Here is a 16,840-nt window from a genome sequence, read left to right as displayed (position 1 = left end):
ACCGGGGAGGGTTAGGTTTAGGCTGCTAGAAGGGAGAGTTAGGGAGCCAGTGGGAATTCTGATCATTAGGATGCTGTGGTCGGTATTCTGAATGCCGGCATCCCATCCGCCGACATTTCAATCCCAACCCATAGCTTCATATAGATAGAATTTCATGCTTCCTATACAGGAGCAAATAGCTCCATGATTAAGGTGCCTGACTGCAATATGGAAGGTCATGGGTTTGAATTCTGTGTATGACAGTATTTTGAAATGTGTGCTTTACTAAAGGAGTGTGTGACTGAAGGTACATGAGGAGGGGTATGCGGGATGCCAGGGATTAAAGCGGAGGAAGCTGCAAGTGAGATTGACTAACCACTTAACAGACGATTTTTAAAATAAACACATTTAAAAGGGGTTCAGAAAATTAATTACCACCAATCCCACCCCCACCCAGTATCCCGGTACAGCTGGATAAGGTTTTTTTTTTTTTGTTTTTTTTTTTGGGGGGGGGGTGTTTACACTTTCCCAGCGGCTTCTATTGTCTGCAGCCACTAGATAGGGGTTCTGCCGTGCTGACCGATCAGTAGTTGTCAGCATCCTGTGCAACCAGGTCACATAAAACTCTTGATGGTATGGTTGCATCTGATTCGACCATGCCAGGCAAGTGTTTAAACAGAAAATTGACAGGTGCCGTGGCTCATGTTGTACTACTCTAGTCACGGTCCTGCTCTTCAGATCTGGTTTTATTTATAACCAATGTCCTATACAGTATGTGTATAGTTAGCATGTTATGGCTGTGCTTTTTTATGGTATTTAGACTGTAAGCTACAATGGAGCAGGGACTGCTGTGAATGAGTATTCTATGTAGTGTGGCAGGCACATAAAAAACAATCATTATTTTTTTTTTTTACTGAGGCTAATTGATAAGCTTCTCAGCTCTTGCAGTTGTTCACAACTAATAAAGAAAGAAGTAAAGCAATGAAAATAGAATTATGTTTGACAGTTTTATCACTGCAAATAAAGAAATAATGCTGCTCAAATGTATTTCTTGTTTTCAGATAGTCAGATAGAGTGAACTCAGTTTTCCATTGTTTTAATATACTTAATTTCAATTTAATAATATTATGTGAGGTGTAAATATAGAGTATAATAATCTCCTGAGTCTCCTGTTTCAGTGTTTATAATATATGTATTAGGATCAATTTGTATGGTTATATATTAAAGATTTATAATCTTTGTGGCTTTAGCAGCACATTTTATTTCAGGCTTTTCTTATCATTTACATATACTGTAGGTTGTTCACATATAATTAAATTCATTAAAAAAAGTTTGTTTGACGCCTTTGGGTAAAGGACATGTATGGATGCTATCTACTAGCAAAATAGATTCTGTCTACAACATACAGCTGCCCTTGAATCAATATTGTTCTTTTTCAATCCAAAATATGTCAATGTAATTAATCTTACCTTTCTATAGCTCCAGTGCTGGTTACCCTTCATCCCATGACAATCGTAAAGGGTGACAGGACTGCTACGAGAGATTGCATCAAAGCAGAATTTTCTTGTGTGAAGTGGCTCCCCGGGACGTATATCCTCTCTCCATCCGAAAGTAAATAGCTGTAGAACAACATGTAAGAATAAAGCGATAACAATAGTAAAAGTTTCACTTATCACTATCGATTACCGAGACAAATTATATACAGTACTATTGACTTTCATCACCTTGATATTTTCTAATTCCTTTGTATGTATATATATATATATATATATTTATTAGCTGAATACCCATGCATCGCTACGGAATTTCAAGTATTTCCGTGTGTGTAACTTTAATTTTGAAGGACTTCCTGGTAAACTACATTTCTAGTCGAGGTGATCATTTTAGGCCGAGGTGATCGCACAAGTGAGATTCCTTCACATCTCACTGTGTGCACACGCGCAGTGCAGCTGCTGCACGTGCGCACATCTCACCGGGATTCAACCTGCGACTGCTATTGTAGCATCGTCCAGGTCTGAATTAGGCCCTTGGTTATGTAATGAGAAGGTGTAGAAGCAATCGCTATAGCACAAGGTACTGAATCCTGTTGTAGTACTGATAGCAGCATTTGGCTACCTGGCATTTATTTGTCTACATTACATGGTGGATGATTAATGTAGAAACATAAATGCAATAAAGTTCTAAAAAGTATATTCATAAAACCATTTTTAGTAATAATTAATGTATGGCAGCCACTTGGATGCTATACGTAATGTATGGCAGTCACTTGGATGCTCTCCGTATTTTATGACCGCCATCGGCATGCTTCTGCACGTTATGTCTGTCTCTAGCATGTGCTCAGTATTGTATGGTAGAAACTAGAATGCTCTCTGTATTTTTGTGATACTCTGCATAGTATGGTGGTTCCTAATACGCTCTGTACTGTATGGTGACCAGTCATGTTCTCTGGGGTGCGTGCCCCAAGCATGTGGTTTTGTGTGCCATAGTACAATTACATACCCTACAACATTTTACACATAAAAATCGGTACAAATTAGAAAAGGGGGCGTGGTCACAGGTAAAGGGGCGGAGCCATACCCTTTTCCTATATTTTAAATGGAAAAATGTACAGTCAAAAATCGGTCCAGACCTTAGAAAAAAGGTACTGTACCTGCCAAAAAGGTACAGTTAGAGGGTATGCAATTATTTAGCCATAAGCCATTACGTTAGTATATGTTTGCATATATTATTATCCAAATGCATTTTGCATTGTTATCAAACATGATTATATTATTTGCATGCTTACATATTTGTATAATCATTTTATCTATCTTATGGTCTATGATTGCTGGTACAGGCCCTCATTCAGCTTTGATTGCTATATTCCAAAAACAGTGGGCGTCTTTTAACATTTCTGGGCGGCACTTCACATTTTTGCAGTAGCAGTTTTGAGACATACTGTATGCAATTTCAGTCTTAATAGCGATCCATGCTGAATCTTCCTCAAAGGTCATTATTTTTGTTTTTAATGTAGCTATTGTTGAAATTATTTAATGAAACTTCATAAAACACAATCAGAGTTACATTCACAGATCAATGCGGCCAATAAATCCCTGTTTTGAGATGAATATGCTGAGAGCTAAAAGACTACCGTGCTGCAACATCCATTTTTAGTTGAATGCTTCTCTCTAGTGGAGATATTTTGAATTACATTTTCACAGAATTATAATGAAAGTATAATAAACCTTCTCTGAATTATTGTTATTGAGCTGCTCTTACCTTGTAGTTTGAGAACATTGCAAACTGAAAACTGAAGGGATTTTCCAGCTTTGAACTAACTATTATAACAAATAATAAAGACTATTTAAAATAACTCTGATGTTTCACATACTTGACATGTATTTCTTTGATTTTGCGATCAGCAATAACCCTTATTACTTATGAGGTCTGGCATCAAAGGAGACCTGGATCACAACAAAATAATGAACATCTAACACCCCTACTCTTTCTGCATATCTAATTATAATGTAGCCATCATTTTCAGCAGGCGAGGAGAAAATATTAAAACAACAATTCAGTTCAGTGCTCAGGCCAGTGCATCCTTTTAACCAATAGATGATCATTATCCAGATACAACTTTCAAAAAAACAAAATAAAGTGAAACATGGCATCTAAACTACAGATAATAACATCAATACAATTTATGTGCCTGTGTCCTGTTCATTTTTAATCCTGGGTTTATTTCATAATGATGTGTGTCTCAAAGAAAAAATATATAGCAGAAAAAATTCTATGAATTAAGTGTAATAAAATGGAAGGCAGTGGTTTGCTTTCTGTATATTTTTATTTAACTGTATTCCTGTTTCAGGGTCAGAACTAGCGATGGAGGCCCGCGTCCAGTGGCTTTATAATGAGCCAGGCTGATTCCCTTGTGTGAAAACCCCGGCAAGGCAGATAGGAGGAGCAGACCTGCCCTGCCAGCAGTGCCAGCCATCTCACAGCCTGAGCTGAGCCAGCCACGCTGTTCTGGCATGGGTCCAAGCCCGGGCTCCCAGCAGTAAGTAAACCTGTGTTTAGTCACAATGTGACTATCAGTGTTTAAAAGTGTGCTACTGTCAGCCAGTCAGCTCACAGCCAAGCCAGCTCCTGGTACCTCCATAATCTTCAATTCCTCTGGACATTGAGCCCTCTTTTAATTGATTCAACCTACACTACTGGGACTGTGAGCATATTGATCGCAGCTTAATATAATGGGACCAGATACATTACAGCTACCACTAGACCCACTGCTTTTGGCTGCCACCCTCTGCCTCCCCAGTCTCCTACTGCCTCTCCCTATAACCCACTGTCTCTCCCTGTCACACACTATCTCTCCAGTCACCTCTTGCTGCCCACTGCCTCTCCCAGCCACCCAATGCCTCTCCCTGCCACCTACTGCATCCCAGCCATCCACTGCCTCTCACTGCCATCCTTAGCCTCTCCCTGCCTCTGTCATCCTCTGCCTCTCACTTCTCCCTGTGAAGCAGAGGGGGAGGGGGGCAACAACTCGCAAGTTATGCCATTGACCCATTGCCACTTGTTTCTCACAATTTTACTCCAGTAGTTGTGTTGCAGGTGACTTACTACTTCATAACACAAGTTCAAACTGCAAACAAAAACCTCCATTCATTGAGAACAATATACACAAAAAGTATTAAACTAGTTCCTTAATTCAAGTAAACATTCAAACTTATTATGCTTACTTTATCGGTGCTAGAATATAGAATGACTCCAGGTAGTACGGGGCAGCAACATTTCTTATTATAGGCATTACGCTGAATGACCATCCAATTTTACCAATCTAATTTATCAGAAACATATCTAAAATATTTGCCTTTCTAGGATTAGGGTAGGGATGCCATGTCTCTAAATATCTTTGTGTAGATTCATGCTCACTCACTGATTATGCAGTTTTCAACTGCTGCGTAAGGTGGAATTGCTGTCTCTTTTACACACTGATCTACTGTATACACCTAGATACTGTCCAGTCCAAGAAATTCAAGGTTCTGAAACAATAATACTGAGAGTGCTGCCTACCGATTTACCAGGGACTAGTGACAATGTTGTTAAGTGATGTTCTTTGATTAGAGGAGAAATGTTTGGAGAAAAATTATTTAATCCACTGTATGTGGGTGGATGGTTTACTTTATATGTGACACAGGTTTCAAGTCTTCTAAAAGACCTAGGACCTGATCCAGATTTGTACGATGATCATGCAACTGAGCGATTATTGGTAGTATGTGCACGTGCTGCGATTGCACTTCACATACAGCAAGGTACTTTTGTGATGCCGCTCGCATTCAGAAATGAAAATATAGTGCTATGGATTGTTGAAGGAGGGAGGTCCCAAACTGGTATCTTGCCTAGTGCCCTATGAGGTCTAAATGCGGCTCTGCTCTGATGGCAAGACCAATGGCAAACATGTGAAATACTAAATATAACACAAGAAAGGAAACAGATTGACTGTATAGGAAAGGAGTGGGTTAAACCCCATAGGCTGGGGGCAGGTCTGTGTTTGAGCTTTAGGGGTGGAAGTTATAGGGTCCTATAGGAATAGAGTATAGGGGTGGGCTAGTGGTATGATTAGTTAGGTGAGGGGGCTGGGTCAGCCTCTTTTGTTTCAGTCTTTGGTCGGGTAAGTGCTGTCCTGCGATTGTAATAAAGTGTTTATTCCCCCCTTTTTACATAGATTTCAACTTGGTCAGGTTTAGTAGTAGTTAACAGGGTTATAAGTGTGTAGGTGGGAGTTGAGTTGGAAGTAGTGTGTGGGTTGGAGTTAGGCTTAGGTGGCTAGTGAGGTAGGTTAGAGCAGCTCTCTGGCCGCTATGTCCCGTCCCCAGCGTCTGCCCCGAACCCCTGCATGTTACCTGGACTCTCCAGGTTTCAGTCTGGCGTCCCCCCTGGCCTGGGCTCACAGCGTGTGAGCGCTGGTCCTGCTGGCAGCGGCGCTGCGCGTGCCCGTGTACGGGGGCACGCAGCGGCTTCTTTGCGCCGTTTCTTCCCCTCTGCTCCCGCGGGCACCGGACGATCAGTCCGGGGCAGCGGGTGGTAGTGAGGGGGAAGGTCAGAGGCAGTTGGTGCAAGGCCGGCGGCGGAGTGCAGCGGGGAAGCCCGCTGGCGGGACTCCCTCTCCGGCCACGGCGGGGCGGGTGCGCGCGGCTGTACGCGCGAGGCGCATTATGAGTGAGCACTCAGCTGAGGGTGCGGAGGCATCCCTGGCTGCGGGGACGGGTGGCGCCGGGCATAGGAATGGTGGCCGCCAGTCCTCCGGTGCTATGGCTGTGCGGGGGCGCGAGCGCGAGCGCACCGACCAGCCAGTGAACATGGGAGTTTGCCTGGGAGCTTTCCACATTCTGGCAGGAGAGGCTCCCAGGCAGACAGTGCGGCTGGGGAGACAAGGGGCGGCGGCCATGGTCTGGGAACAGTTGAAAGGGGGGTGGGGTCTCGGTAGTCCGCATTAGCGGAATGAGTAGGAGGGGGAGCAAGGGATCAGGTAGTCAGGGGCTCCATTTCGGTTAGGAGGCAGGCAGGACACTGTAGTGTAGGCAGAGCTGCTGGGGGAGCTACTGAAAGGGGAGAAGTGCAGACAGGGGCTGCAGTTAGTGCAGCCAAGGCTTTTGACCCCTCTGCCATGTCTTCGGCGGTGTCGGTTATGGCCGCTGCGTTGGCGCCTTTTATGTCGGCCGTGTCCGCGGGGAATGCTCATGCGGTGCCTTCGCCGGTGGATAGCATTGCTGTGCCTGGCACTTCCGGCCCTGCCATGGCGCAGTTTTTGGAAGCCTGCCGCAATTTAGGAGCTGCCGCAGCTTTACTAGGGGGCAACACGATGGCCGACAGTGTTAGGGACCCCAGGGGGAATTCGTTGACTTCAACTTCCGCCAGTGGAGCTGCGGCCTCTGGGGCGGCTCTTCCATCTTTTTCAGACTCGGCAGAAGGGGAGGACCTTGATGACGGCCTAGTTGAAGGGGAGGCATCGCCGTCTGTGTCTGGGACGTCAGGTGAGTTGGAGGAGGATTCTGATGTGAGTTGGGGGAGTGCATCTTCCTCTTCATACAGGGGGTATATCAGTTCTTCTTCCTCTTCATCCTCTTCTGTGCGATCGGCGGTTAGTAGCGTGGCGAAGGCAAAGAGGAGAGCTCATAAATATGCGCAGCGGGAAGCGAGAAGGCGAGATAGGTGGGGCAAAAGGCGTAAGGTTTCTGGTAGCGTGCGTAGGGCCAGAAAGCGTCGCAATTTGCCGGGCGTAGTTCATTGCGACTACACTGCGGTCTTGTGAGTGCTCCGCGAGAGTTGTAGAAAACGAATTCAGCAAGAGGAGTACGTTGATGTTTTCACACTGATGGAGGATTCTAAGAAGGAGTTTAAGGAGGCGCAGGCTAAAGGCGGCATAGGAGTTGAGGCTTTTAGATCTTTCGACAATTGGTTGGCGGGGTTTTGCGTGTTCGCGGTGTGCTACTTGGAAGATCGGCCGGAGGAACACATGAACGTGATCAGGTACATACACCTGGTTCACGACATGCACCGTCAGTCAAAAGACACTGCGTGGAGGGCGTACGACGAGGAGTTCAGACAGAAGCATGATTGCCTCCATGTCATTGACTTTGGGTGCAAGGATGTGGAGGTTTGGCTTCACGTTACGAGGTCGCAGGATGCGAAGCAGGCCGCTAAGGGCGGGCCAGACGCTCAGCCGGCAGGGGTTTCTGCGGCACGCGTAGGCACGGAGCCTCCCACTGCACAGCGTTTTGGGGTATCCGGACGTTCAGCATGGCAAGTTCCATCGAAAGGGAAATGCTTTGCTTTTAATAATTCTACCTGCACTATGGGTCAGCGGTGTCGTTTTCGACACCTTTGTTTGCGATGCAACGGTCTCCACCCCACCGCCAATTGTTTTCAATTCGGACGACAGGGGACCAAGGCAGCCGGCGGCGCTGCCAATAAGGCAGCCGGCGGCGCTGCCAGTAAAAATATACAAAGAGAAAAAGTATGACTCTAGTTTGGGCGCACTCTTATTATTATCTTAAATGATGATCAAATGAGAAATGAGCCTAAAGCTTGATATTGACGTCTAAGGCTTGTACTCTTCTCTGCACTAAAAACTCAAAACAGGATATATTCTACATGAATAACCATGTTTATATAATAGAAAATGTGTCTGGAAGGAAAACCATTATATGTTTCAAAATAATGTGTGAAATGTTCAGATCTTAATTATACCTGGATAATTGCATAATGGAAGGTAGCTACATCTCAAACTGCCTCCGTCTGCCAAAGATCTGTACAAACTTTGTTTGTATTGATGCGGCCCTGAATAGGGTTGGATTAGTGAGTGAGAGAGCCCACACACTGTTAAACAATTTCTAGTAGTTTGCCACTATCATTGAAAGGTAAATCATTAGGAGATTAAGGAAATAGTTGGAATCAGTAAAGTAGTGATACTGCTGTTGGCGTTATTACCATAGGTAAATCTTCCTACTTCACCGGGTATTCCCTAGTAGTCACCTGTCTAGGTACTGACCCAGCCCACCTCCGTTTAGCTTCCAAGATCGGACGAGATTGGGCGTGAACGGAGGGGTATGGTCGTAGAGAGAGCTTGCCCTACATCGCCAATGAGAGTGCACCGAAACGGAAGGATTGATTCCTTCTCGGGAGGAATTATGATGAGACTGTAGAATGATTGAGTGGATATCGATAGATGATTAGGTGTGAATCTGCTGTCCCGTTAGACTGGCAAGACGTGTACCCTGGGGGACTAGTCCGCCTGAATCGTGGATGAGAGTTCACGGAAAGAAGGAAAGTACGAACGTAGAAAAAAGGTTACGAAGTCTTAAAGGACCAATAATTTGAAGTTCTTGGTTTCCTTACAGTCACCTGTTTAATTTGAATATAATATAAATATAATATAAATATAAATCTTGGTGACGGTGAACAGTATCATGCAGATATCACAAAAGAGAAGGAAACAATGAAAAATGTAAACATGATGCCCATGCAATGACACATTTACGTATGTTTAACACATCCTATCAAAGACCTAGAAAAAAATTATTTCTAAGTGGTCACTTCTGACAGTGGCAAAGTATAAAATGTTAACTGTCTCCTTGGTGGCAGGTCGTCAAAGGGGCAATACCATAGAGTTGCCTTTGAAGCAGTGTCTGACGCAGGCCACTTGTGGAACCAAATGATATCAATCCCACAATAACAATCCCTGTAATCATAGGTATATAACGAGGTATTTGTTGCTAACTATGCATAAACAAGAGAATTGAGCGGAGGATCAAACAAAAAATATAATAATCCCTATGAACAGTCATAAGTATATACAGATATATTTTTCTGCATTACCAGAAAGATTGAGCGAGGGATCCAACAGAATCCATTACTGTAATCATGTGTATATGCAGAACTCTCAATGCTTGATATGCATAGTCTAAGGGAAGTGAGTAGGTATGCTTTGCTTCTTCTCCAGGAACATAAAGAGTATAACAACAGAGTTTCCTGTGATATACAATGTAACTGGCTGAAGCATGCAGAGATATTAGTGCTTAATATGCATACACAAAAGATATGAGCAGATATGCCATGCTCCCTCTCTAGGAGCATGAGATATATAGATAGCAACAATGGTTCCTGATATATACACTGTTATTGGCTAAGGCGTGGAGGTTTATGCCAGCTGAGACAGAAATTTTATGTGGGTTTTACCTCATGAGCCTGTGAACAGGCAGTACAAAATATTGAACTAATACAGAAATGTTTAATCAGAGGTGGGCAAAGAATAACACCCAGAGAAAATATATATTTTTTTTCTTTGATAAATCCTGTGACTTTTAAATAGCCAACAGGTGGTATGCCTGCTAACAAAGCAGGAAAGCAAATTGTTTAATTATGCACTCCTATAGTAGGGTATTACAGGTGGTGTGCCTGCTAAAAAAGAGAGCAAAGAAACAAAAAGTGTTTAAATATGCACAACTATCGTAGGTTATTAGATATCTCTATTATAGTAACAGATAGGCAAAAATGCCCACAATGAGATAAGTAGAGTATTAAATATCACCCATTCAGATGTCAGACATGAAAGGTGCCCCTTAGAAAGCACACCTATCGTAGGGTATTAGATATCACCTATTATAGTGACAGATAGGCAAAAATGCCCACAATGAGTTACGTAAAGTATTAAATATCACCCATTCAGATGTCAGACATGAGAGGTGCCCCTTGGAAAAACGCGTTTCACCCGGTAACGGTGGCTTGGAACAAATTCACCTGGGAATTAGAGGCGGGGACATTACCAAAGAACTCTTGAAAAAAGAGAGTGAATGGACGTTTAAGCTGAACGGTCTTCGACCCAATGGCCTCAATGAGAATATTAACTATAGTGTTTTCTTGTGAGATTCTCCATGTATGGCACTCCCAATAACTCGCATTATTTACATAGGTCTACCAAATTTTCACCCCAAGCAGATATCCCATCTCAACTATCCAATCACCAACCTTTCCCATCCACACCTCACACAGCGCATACTGCTACTCACTAATTTGAACACCAATTACACCTTTATACCACCAGTCACATTACCTTCACATATGGTAGATAGGCATTGTTTACCCATACACCTCCTATCACCACGGCAATCTTTTCCCCTCCCCCCCCTTCCTTCCCCCATGTCCAACAGCATACACCTCTGTCCACAGACCCATTTTGCATCACCACAGGCACTCTTGTACAAGCACATACTTCCGTATAAATAATTATACATAGTACAGTCATGTTTCACCACCACAATTAGTTTCCTGGGAATGTCAACCCAGGGCAACATTGTATTTCACACTTTTACACCCATCAATCATTCACTTTATTTCTCCCACGGTACTTCATTCTCATTTCATTTTCCCAACCATTCCCTTCTTCCCTCCTCATATCTCACATTTTCCCACTCTAAAATCTTCCTAACCTTCCTTAATATATTTTTATCCTATATATACATTTATTCATTCTTTTTTCTATATTTTATTATTTTTTACAGTTTGATATCATTTATAATTATATTCCCCTTTCCTCCTAAATGAGCATGAGCGCCACTATTTGCCCTTTTTCATGAGCGCCACTATTTGCCCTTTTTCACACTATTAAACATTGACACAACACGTCTACCAAGTTCAGCAAGGACGTGGGCGGAGCATTCTGACCGCTCTCCCCCCCTCCCTGTTTCTGTTTTTGTTTTTGTTGACCCACACGTATATCTCAACAACTTTACTGTGCCCAGCCGAAAGAACATAAGCACAGCATACCACTTCCGCCCTCAGCGCAATACACGAGGCTGAAGTTAGCTTCTTATTCGGCCAGCTTCTTATTCACTTCTTATTCAAGCTCCAGCTTCTTATTCACTTCTTATTCGAACTCCAGCTTCTTATTCAGATCATTCAGTTTCGCAAGGGTTAATAAGTCTTCTGTCACAAATTTGACACCTGAAATCAACAGAGTAGGGTCCCTTGCATGTGACCCACTTGTATTTTGCCTGGCCCAACACTGTTTTGGGCATGAAATACACTGGCAAAGTGGGCACACACACCATATTTTGCCATTTTGAATAAGTAGCTGTAGTTTTGCAAGGGTTAACTAGTCTTGGGCCACAAATTTGACACCTGAAATCAACAGAGAGTGGTCACTTGCATGTGACCCACTTGTATTTTGCCTGGCCCAACGCTGTTTTGGGCATGAAATACACTGGCAAAGTGGGCACACACACCATATTTTACCATTTTGAATAAGTAGCTGTAGTTTTGCAAGGGTTAACCAGTCTTGGGCCACAAATCTGACAGCTGAAATCAACAGAGGGTGGTCACTTACATGTGACGCAGTTGTATTTTGCTTGGCCCAACGCTGTTTTGGGCATGAAATACACTGGCAAAGTGGGCACACACACCATATTTTGCCATTTTGAATAAGTAGCTGTAGTTTAGCAAGGGTTAACTAGTCTTGGGCCACAAATTTGACCCCCATAAACAACAGAGGGTGGTCACTTACATATGACGCAGTTGTATTTTGCCTGGCCCAACGCTGTTTTGAGCATGAAATATACTGGCAAAGTGGGCACACACCATATTTTACCATTTTGAATAAGTAGCTGTAGTTTTGCAAGGGTTAACCAGTCTTGGGCCACAAATTTGACACCTGAAATCAACAGAGGGTGGTCAGTTACATATGACCCACTTGTATTTTGCTTGGCCCAATGCGGTTTTGGGCATGAAATACACTGGCAAAGTGGGCACAAACACCATTTTATAAATTGCCATTTTGAATAAGTAGCTGTAGTTTTGCAAGGGTTAATTAGTCTTGGGCCACAAATTTGACACCTGAAATCAACAAAGCGTAGTCACTTACATATGACCCACTTGTATTTTGCTTGGCCCAACGCTGTTTTGGGCATAAAATACACTGGCATAGTGGGCACACACACCATATTTTCCATTTTGAATAAGTAGCTGTAGTTTTGCAAGGGTTAACCAGTCTTGGGCCACAAATTTGACACCTGAAATCAACAGAGGGTGGTCAGTTACATATGACCCACTTGTATTTTGTTTGGCCCAACACTGTTTTGGGCATGAAATACACTGGCAAAGCGGGCACACACACCATATTTTCCATTTTGAATAAGTAGCTGTAGTTTTGCAAGGGTTAACCAGTCTTGGGCCACAAATTTGACACCTGAAATCAACAAAGGGTGGTCAGTTACATATGACCCACTTGTATTTTCCTTGGCCCAACGCTGTTTTGGGCATGAAATACACTGGCAAAGTGGGCACACACACCATATTTTGCCATTTTCAATAAGTAGCTGTAGTTTTGCAAGGGTTAACTAGTCTTGGGCCACAAATTTGACACCTGAAATCAACAAAGGGTGGTCAGTTACATATGACCCACTTGTATTTTGCTTGGCCCAACGCTGTTTTGGGCATGAAATACACTGGCAAAGTGGGCACACACACCATGATTTGCTATTTTGAATAAGTAGCTGTAGTTTTGCAAGGGTTAACCAGTCTTGGGCCACAAATTTGACACCTGAAATCAACAGAGGGTGGTCACTTACATATGACCCACTTGTATTTTGCTTGGCCCAACACTGTTTTTGGCATGAAATACACTGGCAAAGTGGGCACAGACACCATTTTATAAATTGCCATTTTGAATAAGTAGCTGTAGTTTTGCAAGGGTTAACTAGTCTTGGGCCACAAATTTGACCCCTGAAATCAACAGAGGGTGGTCACTTACATATGACCCACTTGTATTTTGCTTGGCCCAACGCTGTTTTTGGCATGAAATACACTGGCAAAGTGGGCACAAACACCATTTTATAAATTGCCATTTTGAATAAGTAGCTGTAGTTTTGCAAGGGTTAACTAGTCTTGGGCCACAAATTTGACCCCTGAAATCAACAGAGAGTGGTCACTTGCATGTGACCCACTTGTATTTTGCCTGGCCCAATGCTGTTTTGGGCATGAAATACACTGGCAAAGTGGGCACACACACCATGTTTTGCTATTTTGAATAAGTAGCTGTAGTTTTGCAAGGGTTAACTAGTCTTGGGCCACAAATTTGACCCCTGAAATCAACAGAGAGTGGTCACTTGCATGTGACCCACTTGTATTTTGCCTGGCCCAACGCTGTTTTGGGCATGAAATACACTGGCATAGTGGGCACACACACCATATTTTCCATTTTGAATAAGTAGCTGTAGTTTTGCAAGGGTTAATCAGTCTTGGGCCACAAATTTGACACCTGAAATCAACAGAGGGTGGTCAGTTACATATGACCCACTTGTATTTTGCTTGGCCCAATGCGGTTTTGGGCATGAAATACACTGGCAAAGTGGGCACAAACACCATTTTATAAATTGCCATTTTGAATAAGTAGCTGTAGTTTTGCAAGGGTTAATTAGTCTTGGGCCACAAATTTGACCCCTGAAATCAACAGAGAGTGGTCACTTGCATGTGACCCACTTGTATTTTGCCTGGCCCAACGCTGTTTTGGGCATGAAATACACTGGCATAGTGGGCACACACACCATATTTTCCATTTTGAATAAGTAGCTGTAGTTTTGCAAGGGTTAACCAGTCTTGGGCCACAAATTTTACCCCTGAAATCAACAGAGGGTGGTCAGTTACATATGACCCACTTGTATTTTGTTTGGCCCAACACTGTTTTGGGCATGAAATACACTGGCAAAGCGGGCACACACACCCTATTTTCCATTTTGAATAAGTAGCTGTAGTTTTGCAAGGGTTAACCAGTCTTGGGCCACAAATTTGACCCCTGAAATCAACAGAGAGTGGTCACTTGCATGTGACTCACTTGTATTTTGCCTGGCCCAACGCTGTTTTGGGCATGAAATACACTGGCATAGTGGGCACACACACCATATTTTCCATTTTGAATAAGTAGCTGTAGTTTTGCAAGGGTTAACCAGTCTTGGGCCAAAATTTGACACCTGAAATCAACAGAGGGTGGTCAGTTACATATGACCCACTTGTATTTTGCTTGGCCCAATGCGGTTTTGGGCATGAAATACACTGGCAAAGTGGGCACAAACACCATTTTATAAATTGCCATTTTGAATAAGTAGCTGTAGTTTTGCAAGGGTTAATTAGTCTTGGGCCACAAATTTGACACCTGAAATCAACAAAGGGTGGTCAGTTACATATGACCCACTTGTATTTTCCTTGGCCCAACGCTGTTTTGGGCATGAAATACACTGGCAAAGTGGGCACACACACCATATTTTGCCATTTTCAATAAGTAGCTGTAGTTTTGCAAGGGTTAACTAGTCTTGGGCCACAAATTTGACACCTGAAATCAACAAAGGGTGGTCAGTTACATATGACCCACTTGTATTTTGCTTGGCCCAACGCTGTTTTGGGCATGAAATACACTGGCAAAGTGGGCACACACACCATGATTTGCTATTTTGAATAAGTAGCTGTAGTTTTGCAAGGGTTAACCAGTCTTGGGCCACAAATTTGACACCTGAAATCAACAGAGGGTGGTCACTTACATATGACCCACTTGTATTTTGCTTGGCCCAACACTGTTTTTGGCATGAAATACACTGGCAAAGTGGGCACAGACACCATTTTATAAATTGCCATTTTGAATAAGTAGCTGTAGTTTTGCAAGGGTTAACTAGTCTTGGGCCACAAATTTGACCCCTGAAATCAACAGAGGGTGGTCACTTACATATGACCCACTTGTATTTTGCTTGGCCCAACGCTGTTTTTGGCATGAAATACACTGGCAAAGTGGGCACAAACACCATTTTATAAATTGCCATTTTGAATAAGTAGCTGTAGTTTTGCAAGGGTTAACTAGTCTTGGGCCACAAATTTGACCCCTGAAATCAACAGAGAGTGGTCACTTGCATGTGACCCACTTGTATTTTGCCTGGCCCAATGCTGTTTTGGGCATGAAATACACTGGCAAAGTGGGCACACACACCATGTTTTGCTATTTTGAATAAGTAGCTGTAGTTTTGCAAGGGTTAACTAGTCTTGGGCCACAAATTTGACCCCTGAAATCAACAGAGAGTGGTCACTTGCATGTGACCCACTTGTATTTTGCCTGGCCCAACGCTGTTTTGGGCATGAAATACACTGGCATAGTGGGCACACACACCATATTTTCCATTTTGAATAAGTAGCTGTAGTTTTGCAAGGGTTAACCAGTCTTGGGCCACAAATTTGACACCTGAAATCAACAGAGGGTGGTCACTTACATATGACCCACTTGTATTTTGTTTGGCCCAACACTGTTTTGGGCATGAAATACACTGGCAAAGCGGGCACACACACCCTATTTTCCATTTTGAATAAGTAGCTGTAGTTTTGCAAGGGTTAACCAGTCTTGGGCCACAAATTTGACCCCTGAAATCAACAGAGAGTGGTCACTTGCATGTGACCCACTTGTATTTTGCCTGGCCCAACGCTGTTTTGGGCATGAAATACACTGGCATAGTGGGCACACACACCATATTTTCCATTTTGAATAAGTAGCTGTAGTTTTGCAAGGGTTAACCAGTCTTGGGCCACAAATTTGACACCTGAAATCAACAGAGGGTGGTCAGTTACATATGACCCACTTGTATTTTGCTTGGCCCAATGCGGTTTTGGGCATGAAATACACTGGCAAAGTGAGCACAAACACCATTTTATAAATTGCCATTTTGAATAAGTAGCTGTAGTTTTGCAAGGGTTAATTAGTCTTGGGCCACAAATTTGACCCCTGAAATCAACAGAGAGTGGTCACTTGCATGTGACCCACTTGTATTTTGCCTGGCCCAACGCTGTTTTGGGCATGAAATACACTGGCATAGTGGGCACACACACCATATTTTCCATTTTGAATAAGTAGCTGTAGTTTTGCAAGGGTTAACTAGTCTTGGGCCACAAATTTGACACCTGAAATCAACAGAGGGTGGTCAGTTACATATGACCCACTTGTATTTTGTTTGGCCCAACACTGTTTTGGGCATGAAATACACTGGCAAAGCGTGCACACACACCCTATTTTCCATTTTGAATAAGTAGCTGTAGTTTTGCAAGGGTTAACCAGTCTTGGGACACAAATTTGACCCCTGAAATCAACAGAGAGTGGTCACTTGCATGTGACCCACTTGTATTTTGCCTGGCCCAACGCTGTTTTGGGCATGAAATACACTGGCATAGTGGGCACACACACCATATTTTCCATTTTGAATAAGTAGCTGTAGTTTTGCAAGGGTTAACCAGTCTTGGGCCACAAATTTGACACCTGAAATCAACAGAGGGTGGTCAGTTACATATGACCCACTTG

At 43.2% G+C, this 16,840-nt stretch overlaps 1 protein-coding gene and 1 pseudogene across 1 annotated transcript in view; both read right to left on the bottom strand.

The window, feature by feature from the left end:
* GALNTL6 (polypeptide N-acetylgalactosaminyltransferase like 6) overlaps positions 1 to 16,840 on the bottom strand; it is a 1,932,308-nt gene that overhangs the window by 32,579 nt on the left and 1,882,889 nt on the right. Inside the window, exon 11 of the mRNA XM_063920636.1 lies at positions 1,449 to 1,598. Coding sequence (XP_063776706.1) covers positions 1,449 to 1,598 — 150 coding nt within the window. The remainder of the gene's footprint in view (positions 1 to 1,448; positions 1,599 to 16,840) is intronic.
* On the bottom strand, positions 8,464 to 8,582 carry LOC134946344 (5S ribosomal RNA; annotated as a pseudogene).

This window comes from Pseudophryne corroboree, chromosome 1 (assembly GCF_028390025.1).
Source record: "Pseudophryne corroboree isolate aPseCor3 chromosome 1, aPseCor3.hap2, whole genome shotgun sequence".
NCBI lineage: Eukaryota > Metazoa > Chordata > Amphibia > Anura > Myobatrachidae > Pseudophryne > Pseudophryne corroboree.
This window is presented reverse-complemented; position numbering and strand designations above follow the sequence as displayed.